The 19,999-nt window shown below is 44.2% G+C and overlaps 1 protein-coding gene across 4 annotated transcripts in view; it reads right to left on the bottom strand.

Moving 5' to 3' along the window:
* The window catches only part of FNBP1 (formin binding protein 1), a 164,678-nt gene that overhangs the window by 93,862 nt on the left and 50,817 nt on the right, over positions 1–19,999 (bottom strand). For all 4 annotated transcript variants that reach the window (XM_030920303.1, XM_030920302.1, XM_030920301.1 and 1 more), the window contains exons 2-4: positions 17,694–17,809; positions 918–974; positions 64–211 (exon numbers count right to left, since the gene is read on the bottom strand). In XM_030920303.1, the coding sequence (XP_030776163.1) occupies positions 64–211; positions 918–974; positions 17,694–17,809 (321 nt within the window). The remainder of the gene's footprint in view (positions 1–63; positions 212–917; positions 975–17,693; positions 17,810–19,999) is intronic.

A 19,999-nucleotide genomic window follows, 5' to 3' on the forward strand; every position in this document is an offset into this window, starting at 1 on the left:
TAGGGATATTCCCACTGTGTTTGGTCCATCCTTTAGGAAGAAAAAGAATAAAGTTTTGCTTACTGATTTCCTCTCCTGTTTCAGTTCCTGAACATAGCGTGCCAAGTCCACAATGATCTGTGATGCCATGTTCTCGGAGATAACTTCATGCTGCCCCGCATAATCATTCATTTCGTTCAGGGTGGAAATGAAAGCTTTACATGACGTATACCTATGGAACAGAACACATGCCACTCCGTTTCACACAAGGCCACGTTCATTCATGTTCTGCTTTACACCAAGAAAATATTAATTAAAATCAGGTTAATTGGCATCACCTCCCATAGGATCCTGAGTATTCATTACACATTGAGTCTTCTCATCAAAATGGCTCAGAATTAATTACAATGGAAACACTTTTCATTTTGCAAAACTGAACCGCTCCATGTAATGTAATATTTGGCTTTGTTAATACTTAGCCAAGATATAATCCACAATTCATATACATGCTATATGTACTAATGTAAAAGATATTTAGATATACATTAGAGATACAATATTTGAGCTGTCTGTGTTAAGATGCCTTAATTGCTGACTGAAATGGACATATTTCTTGGATGAATGATTAGCATAACAGGGACTCCTGATAGTGCCAAACCAAATCAAGACTCTAGAATGCAGATTCCATACTTCCTGTTTTTGCTTAATTACATTCTAAAGTTTTCCTAATTACTTTAATTGAAACAATCTGGTATAGGTCCAGTGACTCCGTATAAGAAAAGTTAATTATGTTTTTATTGTTCTCTCCTCCAATTTAAAAACGGACACAAAATGAATGGGAAATGCAACTTATTTTTATAGACATGCATTTCTCCTTTCTGTGTGTAGTCACCAATGGCATGTGTCTATTACAAGACAATTTTCAATTGTAAACATACTTGTATTCTTCTTCCTCCTTCGAGTTCTTTTTAGGTTGGTACTTCTTTGAAAGATTCCTAAAATAAAAATGCAGACCTGTCAGCTTTACATAGAAAGATAATTGAGAAATCAGGAATGAAAGATAACATTAGTGCTTTTGTTACAAGTTTAAAACAAACAAAAAAATGTCCACAGCTGAAATCCATTTCCTTCCATTTTTCAACATGTGTGATGAAGCTACTGTTATTAAGAACGTGCACAGCTTTTCATCTTTTGTCTGAAAGGCAGAACGAATAAGAACAGAATTATTTAATTGGAGAGGACAGACCATGTGTAAATATGCAGTGGCTCTTTTTTTTTTTGAGACGGAGTCTCATTCTGTTGCCCAGGCTGGAGTGCGGTGGCGTGATCTCAGCTCACTGCAACTTCCGCCTCCCGGGTTCAAGTGATTCTCCTGCCTCAGCCTCCCGAGTAGCTGGGACTACAGGTGCCTGCCACTACGCCTGGCTAATTTTTTTTGTATTTTTAATAGAGAGGAGGTGACACCATGTTGGTCAGGCTGGTCTTGAACTCCTGACCTCAAATGATCTGCCTGCCTCGGCCTCCCAAAGTGCTGGGATCACAGGTGTGAGCCACCGCACCCAGCCGTTCAGTGGCTTTCATTTGTAGCACTGAGCTGTTTTTCTTATCAGGCCACCATTCTCTCATGGTCATCCTGAGTTGGGGCATTATTATTTCAAATCCAAGGAAAACTGTGTCCAAATGTTTAAATTAAAACATTTAACACCGGCTGGGCACGGTGGCTCATGCCTATAATTCCAGTACTTTTGGGAGGCTGAGGCAGGCGGATCACCTGAGGTTGGAAGTTCAAGACTGGCCTGACCAACATGGAGAAACCCCGTCCCTACTAAAAAATACAAAATTAGCTGGGCATGGTGGTGCATGCCTGTAATCCCAGCTACTCAGGAGGCTGAGGCAGAATAATCGCTTGAACCCAGGAGGAGGAGGTTTTAGTGAGTTGAGATTGCGCCATTGCACTCCAGCTTGGGCAACAAGAACGAAACTCCATTTAAAAAAAAAAAAAAAAATCAGAGTTCAAGGGCATGTTTCTAAGGCTGTGTGGCTGCTCTACCAGCGAGCACATGAAAACCACCTGTGAATAAGTCTTCTTGAAGGAAGTCGAGACAATATTTTGGGGGTGTTGATGCTAAGACATTTAATTAGAAAAACTTTTTTTTTTTTTTTTGAGACAGTCTTGCTCTGTCACCCAGGCTGGAGTGCAGTGGCCGGATCTCAGCTCACTGCAAGCTCCACCTCCCAGGTTTACGCCATTCTCCTGCCTCAGCCTCCCGAGTAGCTGGGACTACAGGCGCCCGCCACCTCGCCCGGCTAGTTTTTTGTATTTTTTAGTAGAGACGGGGTTTCACTGTATTAGCCAGAATGGTCTCGATCTCCTGACCTCGTGATCCGCCCATCTCGGCCTCCCAAAGTGCTGGGATTACAGGCTTGAGCCACCGTGCCCGGCCTTAATTAGAAAAACTTTTAACCTGCCTAGCAGGTTTGCATTGAACACATTCAGACTGGCCAAAATCATCCTAGTTTCCCTTCCTAATCTCATCTCGAAGTTAAGAATCTAAGTATTTTTCTTTATATTTACAAATAGACACAAAAACTAAGAGGTAATCACATTAAAAAAACCCTCACTAACACTGGTTCTACTGACTGATTCTCCTGGGTCCTGGCTTTAGGTGACTGTAGTTAGAGAAATAGCCATAGCATGTTTTCTTGTTTGTTTGAGACAGAGTTTCCCTCTTGTTGCCCAGGCTGGAGTGCAATGGCACGATCTTGGCTCACCGCAACCTCCGCCTCCCAGGTTCAAGTGATTCTCCTGCCTCAGCCTCCCAAGCAGCTGGGATTGCAGGCATACACCACCATGCCCAGCTAATGTCTGTGCTTTTTATTTTTAGTAGAGATGGGGTTTCACCATATTGGCCTGGCTAGTCTCGAACTCCTAAGCTCAGTCCCCCAAAGTGCCACTGCACCTGGCCAAGAAATAGCGAGAGCATGCTAAACAGTAATCCACAGTAGGAACTCTCCATGTGTCAGCTTCCCAGTCCTCACTTCCTTGTTAATTCTCTGTTGTTATTCCTCTTTATTATTTCACATTTTACTTTTATTTCTTCTACTTCCCCCAAATCCACAGATGTGCCTAGAAAAATATGTGATAATGAATTTACAATTTTGATCATGATATGTTTCGCATACCAAGTGACATGTAGTTTCATCTGTAACAAATGCTACTAGATGATGGGAGAGGTCACCGGCTTTAGTACAAAGGGCATTGCTCTGGGAATCAAGAGACCATGTGCCCGGACAGCATGACCTCAGCAAATGAGCCAGTCTGTGCTTCCCGTTCCTAATGTGCATGTCAGCAGGGGTTGGACGACATGACCTCCGTTGTCCTTCTTGTTTTGAAATTCTGAGGGACTAGATAACATCCAGTAGAATATCAACTGTTGCAATTATTCAAAAAATGGAGGCATGTATATATAATAATAGTTTAAAAGTTATAATTAGACCAATTGATGAAAGAATATAGTTAATTCAAGACTGAGATCATGTTGGCATACACGTCAGTGTATCAACTATGACATGCTTTCTCTGCCAATACTGAGGATACATAGCAGAGTTTAATAATTCTAGATCCAAAAGAATGTGAAAAAGCAATGATTTCCTTAAGGAACGTCCCTTGGAGAAAAAACAATGCAAAAAAGAGAAATATTTTATGTCAAAAGCACAGTACAGGTCTTTGAGTTGGATTATGATAACAATTACTCCTTAAAAGGTAGATGTAGTAAAAACACCACCACAAGGATCAAGAATGAAAGGGGGCCGGGCACGGTGGCTCACGCCTGTAATCCCAGCACTTTGGGAGGCCAAAGCGGGCAGATCACAAGGTCAGCAGTTTGAGACCAGCCTGACCAACATGGTGAAATCCCGTCTGTATTAAAAATACAAAAATTAGCTGGGTGTGGTGGCGCGTGCCTGTAATTCCAGCTATTCGGGAGGCTGGGGCAGGAGAATGGCTTGAACCCGGGAAGCAGAGGTTGCAGTGAGCTGAGATTGTGCCACTGTACTCCAGCCTGGGCGACAGAGCGAGACTCCATCTCAAAAAAAAAAAAAAAAAAGAAAGAAAGGGAAGTGTGCGCAAAACAGATGACTACATAATCAATGGGTTATTTTCCAAATATATTAAGAGCAGCACATATGGGTGATTAGAGTACTGGAAAAGCCTAGTGGCTGCATGTGAGATATTTCTAGTGCATGGTTTATTTTACAATTCATTGTTATTTTTTATTTTAATTTTTTTAGAGACAGGGTCTTGTTCTGTCACCTGGACTGGAGTGCAGCGGCGTGATCATGGCTCACTGCAGCCTTGAACTCCTGGGCCCCAGGGATCTTCCCACCTTAGCCTCCCAAGTAGCTAGGACTACAGGTACACACCACCACGCCCAGCTCACTTTTATTATTTATTTTCTGTAGAGACAGAGTCTTGCCATGTTGCTGAGGCTGGTCACAAACTCCTAGCCTCAAGTAATCCTCTCACCTCAGCCTCCCAAAGTGCTGAAATTACAGGCATGAGCCACTGTGCCCAGACTACTGCATGCTTTTAAATATTAATCATTTTGGCCGGGCGCGGTGGCTCAAGCCTGTAATCCCAGCACTTTGGGAGGCCGAGACGGGCGGATCACGAGGTCAGGAGATCAAGACCATCCTGGCTAACCCGGTGAAACCCCGTATCTACTAGAAAATACAAAAAGCTAGCCGAGCGAGGTGGCGGGCGCCTGTAGTCCCCGCTACTCGAGAGGCTGAGGCAGGAGAATGGCATAAACCCGGGAGGCGGAGCTTGCAGTGAGCTGAGATCCGGCCACTGCACTCCAGCCTGGGCGACAGAGCGAGACTCCGTCTCAAAAAAAAAAAAAAAAAAAAATTAATCATTTCTTCTGTTACCTATAACTTACAAATTGAAAATACTACTTATAAATTCACACCTCATATAAAAATTATTCCAAAATGTTAAATCCACATTTTCTTTGTAGCTTCCTTCCAGTCCTTAGCAGCCATAAAAATCATGTAAGTTTTATATCTAGTTGAAGGAAGCCTTACTTGAGTCTGAATCTATTGATCCAGGTAAAACCAGTACTCTTTATAGTTCTCTTTTACCGGTCAAATCCTAAATAGGATTAAATTAGATCCCTTGTAGGTGATACACTGTAAAGACCATTGAGTTCTGATGAATGGGAATCACTTTGACAATACTGGCATATATATAGCATTCAAAATGCTTCTTAAAAGCCCTAATAAATAATTCACTCTATAAATACCAGCATAAACCTAGAAGCTAAAGAGATCTCGAAGTGAACTTCATTTCTAAGGATATCTCAGGAACTGCTACAAAAAAAGGTCAACTTTCCATTGCTGTTCTCTTGGGACAAGCTTTTTGCCCATTTGTATTACCGTTATTTAAAAAACGAACACGGTTCGTTGGGCATAGTTGCTCATGCCTGTAATCCCAGCACTTCGGGAGGCCGAGGCAGGCGGATCGTGAGTTCGAGACCAGCCTGGCCAACACGGTGAAACCCCGTCTCTACTAAAAATACAAAAATTAGTTGGGCATGGTGGCACAGACCTGTAGTCCCAGCTACTTGGGAGGGTGATACAGGAGAATCGCTTAAACCTGGGAGGCGGAGGTTGCAGTGAGCTGAGATCATGCCACTGCACTCCAGCCTAGGTGACAGAGCGAGACTTCGTCTCAAAACAAAACAATCAAACAAAACCCACAACAACACAACAAAAAAACAAACAAGCAAATAAAACACTTAAAAAAACTTTCGATTTATGAGGTCTTTCTGAGAAATGTGACGTGTTTTCAGGTAGAAAATCTCAACTTGTTTTTCAGGTAGCCTAACTAAAAGGTAAAAGAAAAAATAAACATTCTTTTCTAAGGATGGTGGATTTAGACCTGGCTGATTTGAAAACCCACAGGAAGGCTTTAAAAATTAATTACTCGGCCCTATTCCAGAGCCTCTGAAACAGAAGGTCCAGGGTGGGGCCCAAGAATGTTTTGTGTTTTCTTCATTCTTATTTTTTTAAAGCTCACCACAAGATTTCTGGATCAAGATGGCAGAATAAAATGCAGCCAGAGAATTGTGCTTTCCCAACAACAAAAGGTGAAAAAATAAAAGCCAGGGAAAATTTTAACAGCAGAAAACTAAAAAAAAAAAAAAAAAAAAAAAAAAAATGAAGAAAGGAGTCTAACCTCAGTCCATACTGAGGTTATTTAGAAAGTAATAACCAAGAAGAGAAACAGAAAATTCTGGGACAGCTTAGAATGAGCTGAATCCTTCCTCCCCATCACAGGAAGGGAAATAACATCCACAAACCCTGAAAATCAACCCAGACAGAAGTAAACTGGGAGGTGAGCGCTCACGGAATAGTGATGGAAAAATTCTGAGAGGAAGACATCTATGCTGACCACCCAAGGCCTTGGGCAGAAGCCGGGGCTTGCCCCCGGGAGGTCCACTTTCCAGGCTTCAGGCTGAGTGCCCTGGGGGTTCACCCCAAACCCAGGGAGTCCACAGGATTAGGCATATGGGTGGGCTGTGTCCCTACCCAAATCTCAACTTGAATTGTATCTCCCAGAATTCCCACATGCTGTGGGAGGGACCCAGGGGGAGGTAATTGGATCATGGGGGGTTGGTCTTTCCTGTGCTGTTCTCGTGATAATGAATAAGTCTCATGAGATCTGATGGGTTTATCAGGGGTTTCCGCTTTTGCTTCTTCCTCATTTTCCCTTGCTGCTGCCATGTAAGAAGCGCCTTTTGCCCCCAGCCACGATTCTGAGGCCTCCCCAGCCATGTGGAACTGTAAGTCAAATTAAACCTCTTTTTCTTCCCAGTCTCGGGTATGTCTTTATCAGCAGCATGAAAACGGACTAATACAATTAGGAAAATCTTTGACCTAATGGCGTAAACCCCGTAACAGAACCTCTAACAAAGTTTCAGAAGAAATGACAGAGCTCAGAGTCTCAAAGCCAGGCCCTTTCCCCACCCCGACTCTACAAACACCTGTCCTTGGCCTTCAGCAAACCAAGCAGAACATACAATACCCCAGCCTCAAGTGGAACTCCAAGGGAAAGACCAGTGGCACCAGAAATGGAAGGAAGCGTGGCAAGGAACACTCACCTACACTCCATCAGAGCAGACGGCACCGGTGCAGCTCACATTAGAATCGAACACACGACCGGTGTTGGCCTAAGACTTTTACGCTCTTTACCTCATTAAGCCCACTCAGCAACCTTATAAGGTGAGGATGAGGATGATGATGATTCACATTTTACACATGAAAAAGATGAAACAAGGAGAGTAATTTGACCCAATTCCTACTGCTGTTAAGTAGAAGAACCAGGATTACATACCCAGCATTGGGACTCTTGAGTCTGAACTCAACCACTTCACTAAAGTGCCCCTATTAAACAGAAGCCAGGTGGCCAGGGGTGGTGGCTCACGCCTGTAATCCCAGCAGTTGGGAGGCCGAGGTGGGTGGATCATCTGAGGTCAGGAGTTTGAGACCAGCCTGGCCAACATGGCAAGACCCTGTCTCTACTAAAAATACAAAAATTAGCCAGCCATGGGCTGGGCGTGGTGGGTCATGCCTGTAATCCCAGCACTCTGGGAGACTGAGGCGGGTGGATCACCTGAGGTCAGGAGTTTGAGACTAGCCTGACATGGTGAAACCCCCTCTACTAAAAATACAAAATTAGCCAGGTGTGGTGGTGGTGCATGCCTGTAATCCCAACTACTCGGGAGGCTGAGGCAGGAGAATCGCTTCAACCCAGGAGGCGGTGGTTGCAGTGAGCCAAGATTGCGCCATTGCACTCTAGCCTGGGCAACAAGGGCAAAGCTCCATCTCAAAAAAGAAAAAAAAAATCGCCAGGTGTGGTGGTGTGTGCCTGTAATCCCAGCTGCTTGGGAGGCTGAGGCAGGAGAATCGCTTCAACCCAGGAGCCGGTGGTTGCAGTGAGCCAAGATTGTGCCATTGCACTCTAGCCTGGGCAACAAGGGCAAAGCTCTGTCTCAAAAAAAAAAAAAAAAAAATTGCCAGGTGTGGTGGTGTGTGCCTGTAATCCCAGTTGCTTGGGAGGCTGAGGCAGGAGAATTGCTTGAACCTGCGAGGCAGAGGTTGCGGTGAGCTGAGATCGCACCACTGCATTCCAGCCTGGGCAACAGAGTGAGACTTTGTCTCAAAACAAACAAACAAACAAACAAACCAATAAACAAATATAAGCAAGGTGAAAGATATGACAGGTAATACAGAAGGAAAAGGAAAAAAAAAAAAACTGCAGTCTGCAAGAAAACAGATAAGGAAAATAAGCAAAAATCATACTCTTCCAGATTATTTATACTATAGACAAACTTAGTAAAAACACAAAGGCAATAAATCCAGAATCCCAACACTATGGGATAAAATAAAATGGAATGAGAAGGAAGACACAAAGCTGGGGAAATGAACTAAGGACTAAAATATACCACTATAGAACCCATCAATAAATGAGGGTGGATATCAAATTTAATAGGGGAAAGGTTTGAAATAACCATAATGTGAAAACAATCAGAAAAAAAAGAATCTAAAGAGTAAGATGAAACATAAGGATAACTCATATCTCTGAAGTATATGACCCAGTAAGTAGAAGAGAAAAAACATTCAGACATAATCAAAGAACGTTCCCTGAAATAAATGAAGCATAGAATTTACACCGGAAAGAGTTCTAAGAAAAGCTATCTGATAAAGGATGATCAACTCCAAGGCATTGCTTAGTGAAGTTATCAGACTGCTAAGATGAACTAAAATTATTCATATATTTACTCAGAAACAGCCATGTTGCCTACAGAGAAAAACATCTGACTGGCCCCAGACTTTTCCTCCAGAAGATGATGCAGCCACATGGAGAGAGAAAGAAAGAGTGACCAGAGAACAACCAAGTCAAAGTGTTAAAGTATGGTGGCATTCTCAAGCAAGAAAGAACTCAGGGAACACATCCCAAGCTCTAACTAGGGGGAAAATATTCTTCTTTAATGCCAAGAGTCAAGGAGAGACGCTGTTGTAGAGAGAAGTGTTGAGATGACTCTACATTCAAATATAGAACTACAACAAAACGGGTTACAGAACCAAGTCATATAACTCAACTGGAAGAAGGAGCAAAACATGTATATATATTTTCCTTATCTTTCGTAGCAGTCAATTGAGCCTGTTTAAAATTTCAACATGGAATTATACACAGTAACATCCTACAAGGTTTTTTTCATAATCTTTTTGATAAATTTTACAAAAGTTTAATATTTATTTTTTTTGAGACCGTCTGTCACCCAGGCTGGAGTGCAGTGGCGTCATCTTGGCTCACTGAACCTCCGCCTCCTGAGTAGCTGGGATTACAGGCATGTGGCACCATGCCTGGCTAATTTTTGTGCTTTTAGTAGAGAGACGGGGTTTCACCATATTAGCCAGGCTGGTCTCAAACTCCTAACATCAGGTCATCTGCCTGCCTCGGCCTCCCAAAATGCTGGGATTACAGGTATAAGCCACCACGCCTGGCCTAAAGAGTTTATTTTTTAAAGCTTAGCAGATCCCTCAGTTTCACTTTATTGTCATTTATACTGTTAAATTTAAATTCATTTTATATATATGATATATATAATATGCAATATGTTGTATAAAATGATTTCACCAGCCGGGCGCGGTGGCTCAAGCCTGTAATCCCAGCACTTTGGGAGGCCGAGACGGGTGGATCACAAGGTCAGGAGATCGAGACCATCCTGGCGAACACAGTGAAACCCCGTCTCTACTAAAAATACACAAAACTAGCCGGGCGACGAGGCGGGCGCCTGTAGTCCCAGCTACTTGGGAGGCTGAGGCAGGAGAATGGCGGGAACCCGGGAGGCGGAGCTTGCAGTGAGCTGAGATCCGGCCACTGCACTCCAGCCTGGGCGACAGAGCAAGACTCCGCCTCAAAAAAAAAAAAAAAAAAAAATGATTTCACCTAGTTACCCTCTATATACAATGAGCTCCAATTAAAAACAGACCAAGACTTGAATGGTTCATTTTTTAAAAGCATAAAATGGCTCAGATGTATCAAAAGATGTTCAACTCCCATACTAAGAGAAATGCAATTTAAGACCTAGATGTACCAATTGTTACGTATCAAGTTGACAAAGATCAGTCTGGAAACAAGGCAGCAGTGAGGGTGAGGTTGAGCAGGCCCTGTTACTCTGCTAACGGAGTGTCAGGGGCCACAGCTTCTGAAAAGGGACTGGAGATCATGCCGCTGCACTCCAGCCTGGGTGACAGAAACTCCGTCTCAAAAATAAATTAGGTTCAGACTCAGAAAAAAAAATTAGGAATTTCAACCTACACTATCTTGAATAGATAAGTGACCTACAGCAGGGACTGGCAAACTTTTTCTGTAAAGGACCAGAAAGCAAATATTTCAGGGCCAGGTGCGGTGGCTCATGACTGTAATCCCAGCACTTTGGGAGGCTGAGGCAGGTAGATCACGAGGTCAGGAGTTTGAGATCAGCCTGGCCAATATGGTGAAACCCCACCTCTACTAAAAATACGAAAATTAGCCAGGCGTGGTGGTGTGTGCCTGTAGTCCCTGCTGTTCAGGAGGCTGAGGCAGGAGAATCCCTTGAACCCGGGAGGTGGAGGTTGCAGTGAGCCGAGATTGTGCTACTGCACTCCAGCCTGGGTGACAGAGCACGGCAACATTCCAACAAATCTTTATTTACAGAACCAAGTAGTGGATGGATTTGGCCCATGTTAAGACCTGATCTACAGGACTCAAAGTCTTCTATGTTTATGTCTAAAATAAGTTAGCATTTTCCCCTGCAATGCAGAAAAAGAATATTTAATGATAGATGTCTCTCCCAAAGGTCACACTGATTTTTCAACATCATATTACTATTTCAAGCAAGTATCTGTTGAATATGTTGTTGCCACACTGGCCTTTCTATTCCTTGTACATGTTCCCATCTCAGGACCTTGTACTTGCTCCCCTGACTTCCTCACATGTCTGGCTTTTTTTTTTTTTTGTGATTCACTTCTCAAGCAACGGGTTTTCCCTGACCAGCCTAGCTAAGTAACAACCCCCGACTTCAATCTCTATCGCATCACTGCGTTTACATATTTGGAGTCATAAACGCTATCTTAAATGCTTGAATTCTTTGCTAATTTGCATGCAGTTCTGTTTTCTGCTGTGAGAAAGTGAGCCCTCCAGGTTCAGGCACTCGTTCATTAAAGCATTAAAGCATCCCTAGTGACTGAAACTCAGCTGGCACCTCGTTGTTCTACTTTTTGTTGTTAAAATCTCATCAGCTCTCACAGGCCGGTGCAAACACGTAATTCCCCATAAAGCAAAGCTGGCTAAATATCTTAGGCCTGTACCCTGCCGATTCACTCACAATCTACAAATATTTACTGGGCACCTACTATGTGCCAGGCACTGTTCTGCACTGTGACACATTAGTGAGATCTCCATCCATAAGGGGCTTGCATTCTAGCTGAGAGGCTGCAGGAGACAGTGAGCAGTAAATATAATACACAGATTTCTCTGGGAAGGTTTGGGGAGATGTTGTTCAAATGAGACAAAATTTTAGGAGAAATAAGTTCAAGAGATCTAGTGTACGACATGGTGTCTCCAGTTAATAACAATGTATTGTATACTTGAAAATTGCCAGGCCGGGTGCTCACACCTATAATCCCAGCAGGTATGAGGCCTCGGCGGGAGGATCGCTTGAACCCAGAAGTTCAAGACCAGCATGGGCAACATGGTGAAATTCTGTCTCTACAAAAAATATAAAAATTAGCCGGGTGTGGCAGCGCATTCCTGTGGTCCCAGCTACTTGGGAGGCTGAGGTGGGAGGATCACTTGAGCCTGGGAGGTGAGCCAAGATCGTGCTGCTGCACTCCACCCGGGATGACAGTGAGACCCTGTCTCAAGAAAGAGGGAAGGGAAGGGAAGGGAAAGGGAGGGGTTGCTAACTTGCTAGAAGAGTAGATTTTAATGTTCTTACCACAAAAAAAAATTAAGTTTGTGCAGTAATGCATATGTTAATTAGCCTGATTTGGGCATTCTGCAGTGTATACATATTTCAAAACATCATGTTGTATACCATAAATATATATAATTTTATATACAAATAATATAGAAAGATATATTGTCAATTTTCAAAACTAAATAAATGAGAAGACTATATAAAATGGTAGAAAGTTACCAGTAATATAGGAAAAGTGAAAAGCAAAGCAGGCTAAGTGGGCTAGGGGACGAAGTGGGCCTCACTGAGCAGAAACTGGGAGGAGGAGAGGGAGTCAGCCACGTGGAGCCTGGGGAAGAACACATAGGTGGTATCTGCAACGAAGGGCCAGCACAGTAGCTCTCGGGTGAGGGGATGCCTGGCATGTACAAGCAACAGGAAGGAGGCCTCTGTATGGTTACAGCAGAGAGAAGGAGGAAGAGAGTTAAAACAGATGATGTCAGAAAGGTGTGGGGACCAGATTATACAAGGTTTTGTAGGACTTTCACTCTAAAGTTTTTGGATTTACTCTGAATGAAATGGGGACGCATTGGAATTTTGAACAAAGGAGTACTGTAATCTGGCTGCTTTGTAGAAATCAGGGAATAGGGGATAGAGGTAGAATAAAGGAAACTAATTAGTAGACTCATCATAACCAGGAAAAAGATCATGGACCACATAGCCCATGTGACATGGACCACAGGGGCAGCAGTGGAGGTGATAATGAGTGTCAGATCCTGGATAAATCTGTAGAGGAGCCAAGATTTCCTGATGGCTTGGGATGGGGAGTGTGAGAATGTGAGAGAAAGAAGAGAGCCAGAGATGATGACATCAGGGTTTTTTTTTTTTTTTTTTTGAGATGGAGTCTTGCTCTGTCACACAGGCTGGAGTGCAATGGCACAATCTCGGCTCACTGCAACCTCTGCCGCCCGGGTTTCAAGGGATTCTCCTGCCTTAGCCTCCGGAGTAGCTAGGATTACAGGCGCCCGCCACCAAGCCTGGCTAATGTTTTTGTATTTTTAATAGAGACAGGGTTTCACCATGTTGGGCGGGCTGGCCTTGAACTCTTGATCCCAAGTGATTCACCCGCACCTGGGTGATGCTACGGTTTTTGAACTAAACCAGGAAGGATGCAGCTACCCTTAGGTGAGTGGAGGAAAATCTAGGTCGTGGAAATGCAGGTTTTTATTTTTTTTTAAATAGGGTCTTGCTCTGTTGCCCAGGCTAGAGTGGAGTAGTGCAATCATGGCTCAATGCAGCCCCAATGTCTTAGGCTTAAGCATCCACCCTCCTCAGCCTCTTGAATAGGTGAGACTCCAGGTGTGTGCCAGCATGCCTGGCTAATTTTTTAAAATTATTTTTAGAGGCAAGGTCTTGCTATGTTGCTCAGGCTCATCTCCAACTCCTGGCCTCAAGTACCCACCTCAGCTTCCTGAAGTGCTGAGATTTTAAGTGTGAGCCACTTCACTTGGCCTAGACATGTGGATTTTTATTTATTTTTTTATTTTTTTATTATTTTTATTTTTTTTATTTTATTTTTTTTTTTTTTGAGGCGGAGTCTGGCTCTGTCGCCCGGACTGGAGTGCAGTGGCCGGATCTCAGCTCACTGCAAGCTCTGCCTCCTGGGTTTACGCCATTCTCCTGCCTCAGCCTCCCGAGTAGCTGGGACTACAGGCGCCCGCCACCTCGCCCGGCTAGTTTTTGTATTTTTAGTAGAGACGGGGTTTCACCGTGTTAGCCAGGACGGTCTCGATCTCCTGACCTCGTGATCCGCCCGTCTCGGCCTCCCAAAGTGCTGGGATTACAGGCTTGAGCCACCGCGCCCGGCCGACATGTGGATTTTTAAGTTGGGGAGATCAGGAGTTCAGTTTCAGACATGTTACATTTCAGATGGTTTTTAGATGTTTATTTTCTTTCTTTTTTTTGAGACGGAGTCTTGCTCTGTCACCCAGGCTGGAGTGCAGTGGTACCATCTCGGCTCACTGCAAGCTCTGCCTCCCGGGTTCATGCCACTCTCTTGCCTCAGCCTCCCGAGTAGCTGGGACTACAGGCGCCCACCACCATGTCCAGCTGATTTTTTGTATTTTTAGTAGGGATGGGGTTTCACCGTGTTAACCAGGATGGTTTCGATCTCCTGACCTCGTGATCCGCCCGCCTTGGCCTCCGAGGCGGGATTACAGGCATGAGCCACTGTGCCTGACCAAGTTTTTAGACATTTCTAAGTGGAGATTTTGAGCAAGCTGTTTCTGGAATTCAGGAGAGAGGTCTGGCTTGGAGATCCATATCTGCGAGTTGTTGCCATATGGATCATAGCTAAAGCCATCAGACAGTTGAGGTCACCGGGAGAGTACAGACGAGAAAGGGAGAAGGACTGAGAAGCAGGTGCTGGGCACAGCGATGTGAAGAGGAGGGGCCAGCAAGGGAGACTGTGGTGGGAAGAACACCAATAGCCCACTCGACAGCTCACATGTAGCCCATTTTCACACGAAAGACAACACTGCATGACAGTGCAGTATTCAAATAATCAAAGTGAAACAGACCATGTTCTATTCCTACTTTCAGTTTGAAAAGCCCTGACATGTTTACAAGGCTGATATGCACACAGGGCACTGGAAACTGATCTGGATTCTCCACTTAGAAAAATTATTTCATTGGCCAGGCGCGGTGGCTCACGCTTGTAATCGCAGCACTTTGGGAGGCCGAGGCGGGCAGATCACAAGGTCAGGAGATCGAGACCATCCTGGCTAACAAGATGAAACCCCATCTCTACTAAAAATACAAAAAAATTAGCCGAGCGTGGTGGCCGGCGCCTGCAGTCCCAGCTACTCAGGAGGCTGAGGCAGGAGAATGGCGTGAACCTGGGAGGCGGAGCTTGCAGTGAGCCGAGATTGCACCACTGCACTCCAGCCTGGGTGACAGAGCGAAACTGTCTCAAAAAAAAAAAAAAAAAGAAAGAAAAATTATTTCATTGTGTGATGTTTTACATGTTATTCACTCAATAAAAACAAGATCTAGGGCCAGGCACAGTGGTTCATACCTGTAATCCCAGCTTGCTGAAACAACAATAGAAACCCTTATAAGAACACATAGCTCTTTTTTTTTTTTTTTTTTTGAGATGGAGTCTTGCTCTGTTGCCCAGGCTGGAGTGCAGTGGCATGATCTTGGCTCACCGCAACCTTCACTTCCTGGGTTCAAGCGATTTTCCTGCCTCAGCCTCCTGAATAGCTGGGATTACAGGTGCCCGCCACCACACCCAGCTAATTTTTGTATTTTTAGTAGAGATGGGGTTTCACCATCTTGACTAGGCTGGTCTCAAACTCCTGACCTCGTGATCCACCCTCCTTGGCCTCCCAAAGTGCGGGATTATAGGCGTGAGCCACTGTGCCTGGCCAAGAACACATATCTCTTATGCAGATGCTCTTTGGATTAAAACTCAATGGTGAGGTAGCTTGAAGAAAGTTTTTTTTTTTAAAGAAAAAAAAGAAACAAGGGGCCAGGCATGGTGGCTCACACCTATAATCCCAGCACTTTGGGAGGCCAAGGCAGGTGGATCACCTAAGGTCAGGAGTTCAAGACCAGCCTGGCCAACATGGTGAAACACCCTCTCTACTAAAAATACAAAAATTAGCCAGGCATGATGACACGAACCTGTAATTCCAGTTACTTGGGAGGCTGAGGCAGGAGAATCGCTTGAACCTGGGAGGCGGAGATTGCAGTGAGCTGAGATTGTGCCACTGCACTCCAGCCTGGGCGACAGAGCGAAACTGTCTCAAAAAAAAAAAAGACAAAACTAAATGTTTCTAAATCAAAAGCATCTAGCTCTTTAACAGGCCTTAAAACAATATCCACAAGCCAATTCAACTACAACTACACAACAAGAAATCATTATAGACTTGCATACCACTTCAAGTTCAAGCTTAGTTCTACCAAGAACTTTTAAATAAAAACACAAATTTCTTGGATAATCTCATCACTAAAGATGTAAGGAGATCCAAAGTACTTAGAAAAAAAAAATAGAGACAGGGGTCTCACTATGTTGCCCAGGCTAGTCTTGAACTCTCTGGACTCACGCAATCCTCCCTCATCAGCCTCCAAAGTGCTGTGATTGCAGGCGTGAGCCACCACTCCTGGCCCCAAAGTACTTTTTTTTTTTTCTTTGAGAAGGAGTCTCACTCAGTCACCCAGGATAGAGTGCAGTGGCACAATCTGGGCTCACTGCAACCTCTGCCTCCCGGGTTCAAGCGATTCTCGTGCCTTGCCCTCCCAAGTAGCTGGGATTACAGGCGCCTGCCACCACGCCCCACTAATTTTTGTATTTTTAGTAGAGGCGGGGTTTCACCATGTCGGCCAGGCTGGTCTCGAACTCCTGACCTCAGGCAATCCGCCCACATCTGCCTCCCGAAGTGCTGGGATTACAGGCATTAGCCACTGTGACCAGTCCGAAGTATTTTTAAAATACTATCCACAGGACCCCTCAACACATTACTGGAGGGAGTGTGAATTAGTACAAGCACCTTGGAAAACGGTGGAACCCGATCCACCAAAGCTAAGCATATGAGTAGCTTGTGACCGTGCAATTACACTCCCAGGTAGATCCTAGAAAATGTGTTCAGATAGACATAAAGCCTTGTACAATAATGCTCGCTGGAGCACTACTCATTATATGCCTAAATTGGAAACAACCAATCACCTAGTCAGTAGAAGGGATGAGTTCTGGTGCATTCACAGACCAAAATACTCAACAGCAATGAAAACAAGCAGACTCCCTCCACATGTTACCACATGGTGAATCTCACAAATATAATATAGAACAAAAGAAGCCAGATACACAAGAATGCATACTAAATGATTACACTCATGTAAAGTTCAAAAGTGGGCACCACTAATTCATGTGGTTAGAAGTCAGGAGAGTGGTTACCATTGTGGGGAAAGTGGGGAGCTGGAGGGGGCCAGGGGGCCTCCCAGGCTGGTCTTTGTTTCTTGACCTGGGTGCCCGGTTACACGAGTGTGTTCACGCTGTCAAAATTCATGGAGCTGCACACTTATGATTTGTGTACTTCTCTGTACATATGTTATTAATATATTTCAAGAAAAAGTTTACTGAAAAACAAGCTGCTCCAAAACTCAGCAAATATCTTGTTAAAAAAAAAAACGGGGCTGGGCGCGGTGGCTCAAGCCTGTAATCCCAGCACTTTGGGAGGCCGAGACGGGCGGATCACGAGGTCAGGAGATCGAGACCATCCTGGCTAACACAGTGAAACCCTGTCTCTACTAAAAAATACAAAAAACGAGCCGGGCGAGGTGGCGGGCGCCTGTAGTCCCAGCTACTCGGGAGGCTGAGGCAGGAGAATGGTGTAAACCCGGGAGGCGGGGCTTGCAGTGAGCTGAGATCCGGCCACTGCACTCCAGCCTGGGCGACAGAGCGAGACTCCATTTAAAAAAAAACAAAAAAAAAACCTGGGGCCTTAAAGCTGTAATTTAGGTTGTATTATTCTATGAAAATTAATTTTCTGTATGAGAAACAATCACTTCTATTCAAATATTACCTTACATAAAAGGAAAAATATTTAAAGTATAAAATATACATTTATACTATAAAAATGAGAATATATGGTATCCTTACATCATTTTGCAGTTAACAAATAAGTTTTTTCAATATCAACTTACCTGAGTTGCTTTGCATAGCTGAGTTCAATCTCTGTCCTTTCTTTCACGAACTTGATACATTTCTCAAGAGTATCAATTCCCCACTGTGTGTGTTTTTCTAAGTTGTCAAACTGATCCTGTTAAAACAAACCAAGACAGAAGTTATAGTCTTTCCCTGTGATTAACATAATTTCAATGAATAATTCTCTTAACAATATATTACTACATACAAAGTAGTACTAATATTTTCCATGATTATACTTGGGGTGCTTTTTTGTTGAGCCATTTTTAATCAACATTACCAAATTTGGTTTGAAAACTGCCTGCAGTCCTGAACTCGAACCTATTCATTCATATTTCCTATTCCTTTTAGAAACATAATTTTTAGATGTAACTGATGTCTCAGTGCAAAGAAAAATGTCATTCCCGGACGCCAAAAACCGACAGGTGAAACACACAAACACAGCCACACACGATTTGCACCTTAACTGTTATCTGGGTAATCATTCAAAACAGCTGATTGAATCTGAGCTGAGGAACTGGGTGGGGGAAGCATTACAAAATTTTGCTTTCTTCAAATGATTAAAATAAAACACATGGATTTTATTATTTCAAACATACACCAAGCCCCCATTGTGAGCCAGGAACACTGCCTGGAGCTGGGGAACCAAAATGAACAAAAATACAGCCTGAGTTTGCCTTACGCCTCGGGGTTTCTGGTCTGGAAGAATGAGAGGGAGCCTGGGTAACATAGTGAGACCCCATCTCTACAAAAAATTTTTAAAAATTAGCCGGGCATGGTGTTGTACCACTGCACTCCAGCCTGAGTATAAGAGCATGACTCTGTCCCCCCAAATAAACAATGAGGGGACAGGTATGCTAGCAACAGCTACTGCAAAGACATGGAGATATCCAGGAATCAGGTGGATCTGTCCTGCTTGAGTGCAAGGTGCAGGTGGGTGGGGCAGAAGGGAACTGGAGTTGACGAGTGATGAACCTAAAGACAGCCCAGGACTAGATCACCCAAGGCCTTGAAGGACGAGCTTAGCAGTTTAGACTGTCCAGCAGGCACAAGACGACTTGGAAGAGGAAGCCAGGAAATGGCTCCAACAGTCTAGATGAGACAAAATAGGCACAGAAGGGAAGAATTCCTGGGACATTTAACAAATACAATCAACTAGTGTGTGAGTAGGCCGATTGGATGTGGAGGCTGGGAAGGGTATGAGGGGGAGGGAGGATTCCAGAGTGACTTTCAGGTTCTGCTTCCCGGAATTAAACAGAAGATCCAGATAAGAAAGAGCTACAGTTTGGGGTGAAAATTAAATGTCGTTTTGACATGTTGAATGAGGGACTGGCATGTCCAGAAGACAGCTGGAAACACAGGACTTAGAACTCAAGAAGGGCGGGGAATGAGTAGGTGGATCTGAAGCAACAGCCGAGGATCAGAAAACCAAAGACGACAACAAGGATGCACAGAATTAACAAAGAGGGCCTGGCCCAGGAAGTAGAGCCCAGAAAGGACTAAGGGGAACGAGCCAGAGAGGGCATGAGCACATCACAGGGAAGAGAGAATTTCAATGGAAATGGGATTCTCCATGGAAAATTTGCTGCGTCCTGAGAGGTAACAGTCATAGATGAGGGTTCTAGCCCCAGCAAAGGGATTTCACAGAGACAGGCCCCCAAAAGTTTCAAGTTTTAGTCATTTGCCTGTAAGATGCAGATATAATCTAATTTCCTAATTTCACAAATCAGTCATGAGGATCATGCGAAATGCGGAAGTACCAACTCACATATAACCATATAAAGCTAGTATTTAATCCTATGCTTGTGCAATCTCACAGTATACATTTAACGTCTTCAGACTGTTTTCTGTTGGTTGGTTGGTTGGTTTTGAGACAGAGTCATGCTCTTTCACCCAGGCTGGAGTGCAGTAGTGCGATCTCAGTTTGCTGCTGCCTCCCAGGCTCAAGTGATCTTCCCACTTCAGCCTCCTGAGTAACTAGGACTATCGGCACCCACCACCATGCCTTCACTAATTTTTGTATTTTTTTGTAGAGAGGAGGTCTCACTATGATGCCCAGGCTGGCCTTGAATTCCTGGGCTAAAGTGATCCTCCTGCCTTGGCTTCCCAAAGTGCTGGGATTATAAGTGTGAGCCATTGCCTCCGGCCAGCCTGTTTTTTTTTAAACCACTTTATTGAGATATAATTGAGATTTTGGCTGGGCGAGGTGGCTCACGCCTGTAATCCCTGCACTTTGGGAGGCCGAGGCGGGTGGATCACTTGAGGCCAGGAGTTCGAGACCAGCCTGGACAACATGGTAAAACCC

The sequence above is a fragment of the Rhinopithecus roxellana genome, chromosome 16, assembly GCF_007565055.1.
Source record: "Rhinopithecus roxellana isolate Shanxi Qingling chromosome 16, ASM756505v1, whole genome shotgun sequence".
Taxonomy (NCBI): domain Eukaryota; kingdom Metazoa; phylum Chordata; class Mammalia; order Primates; family Cercopithecidae; genus Rhinopithecus; species Rhinopithecus roxellana.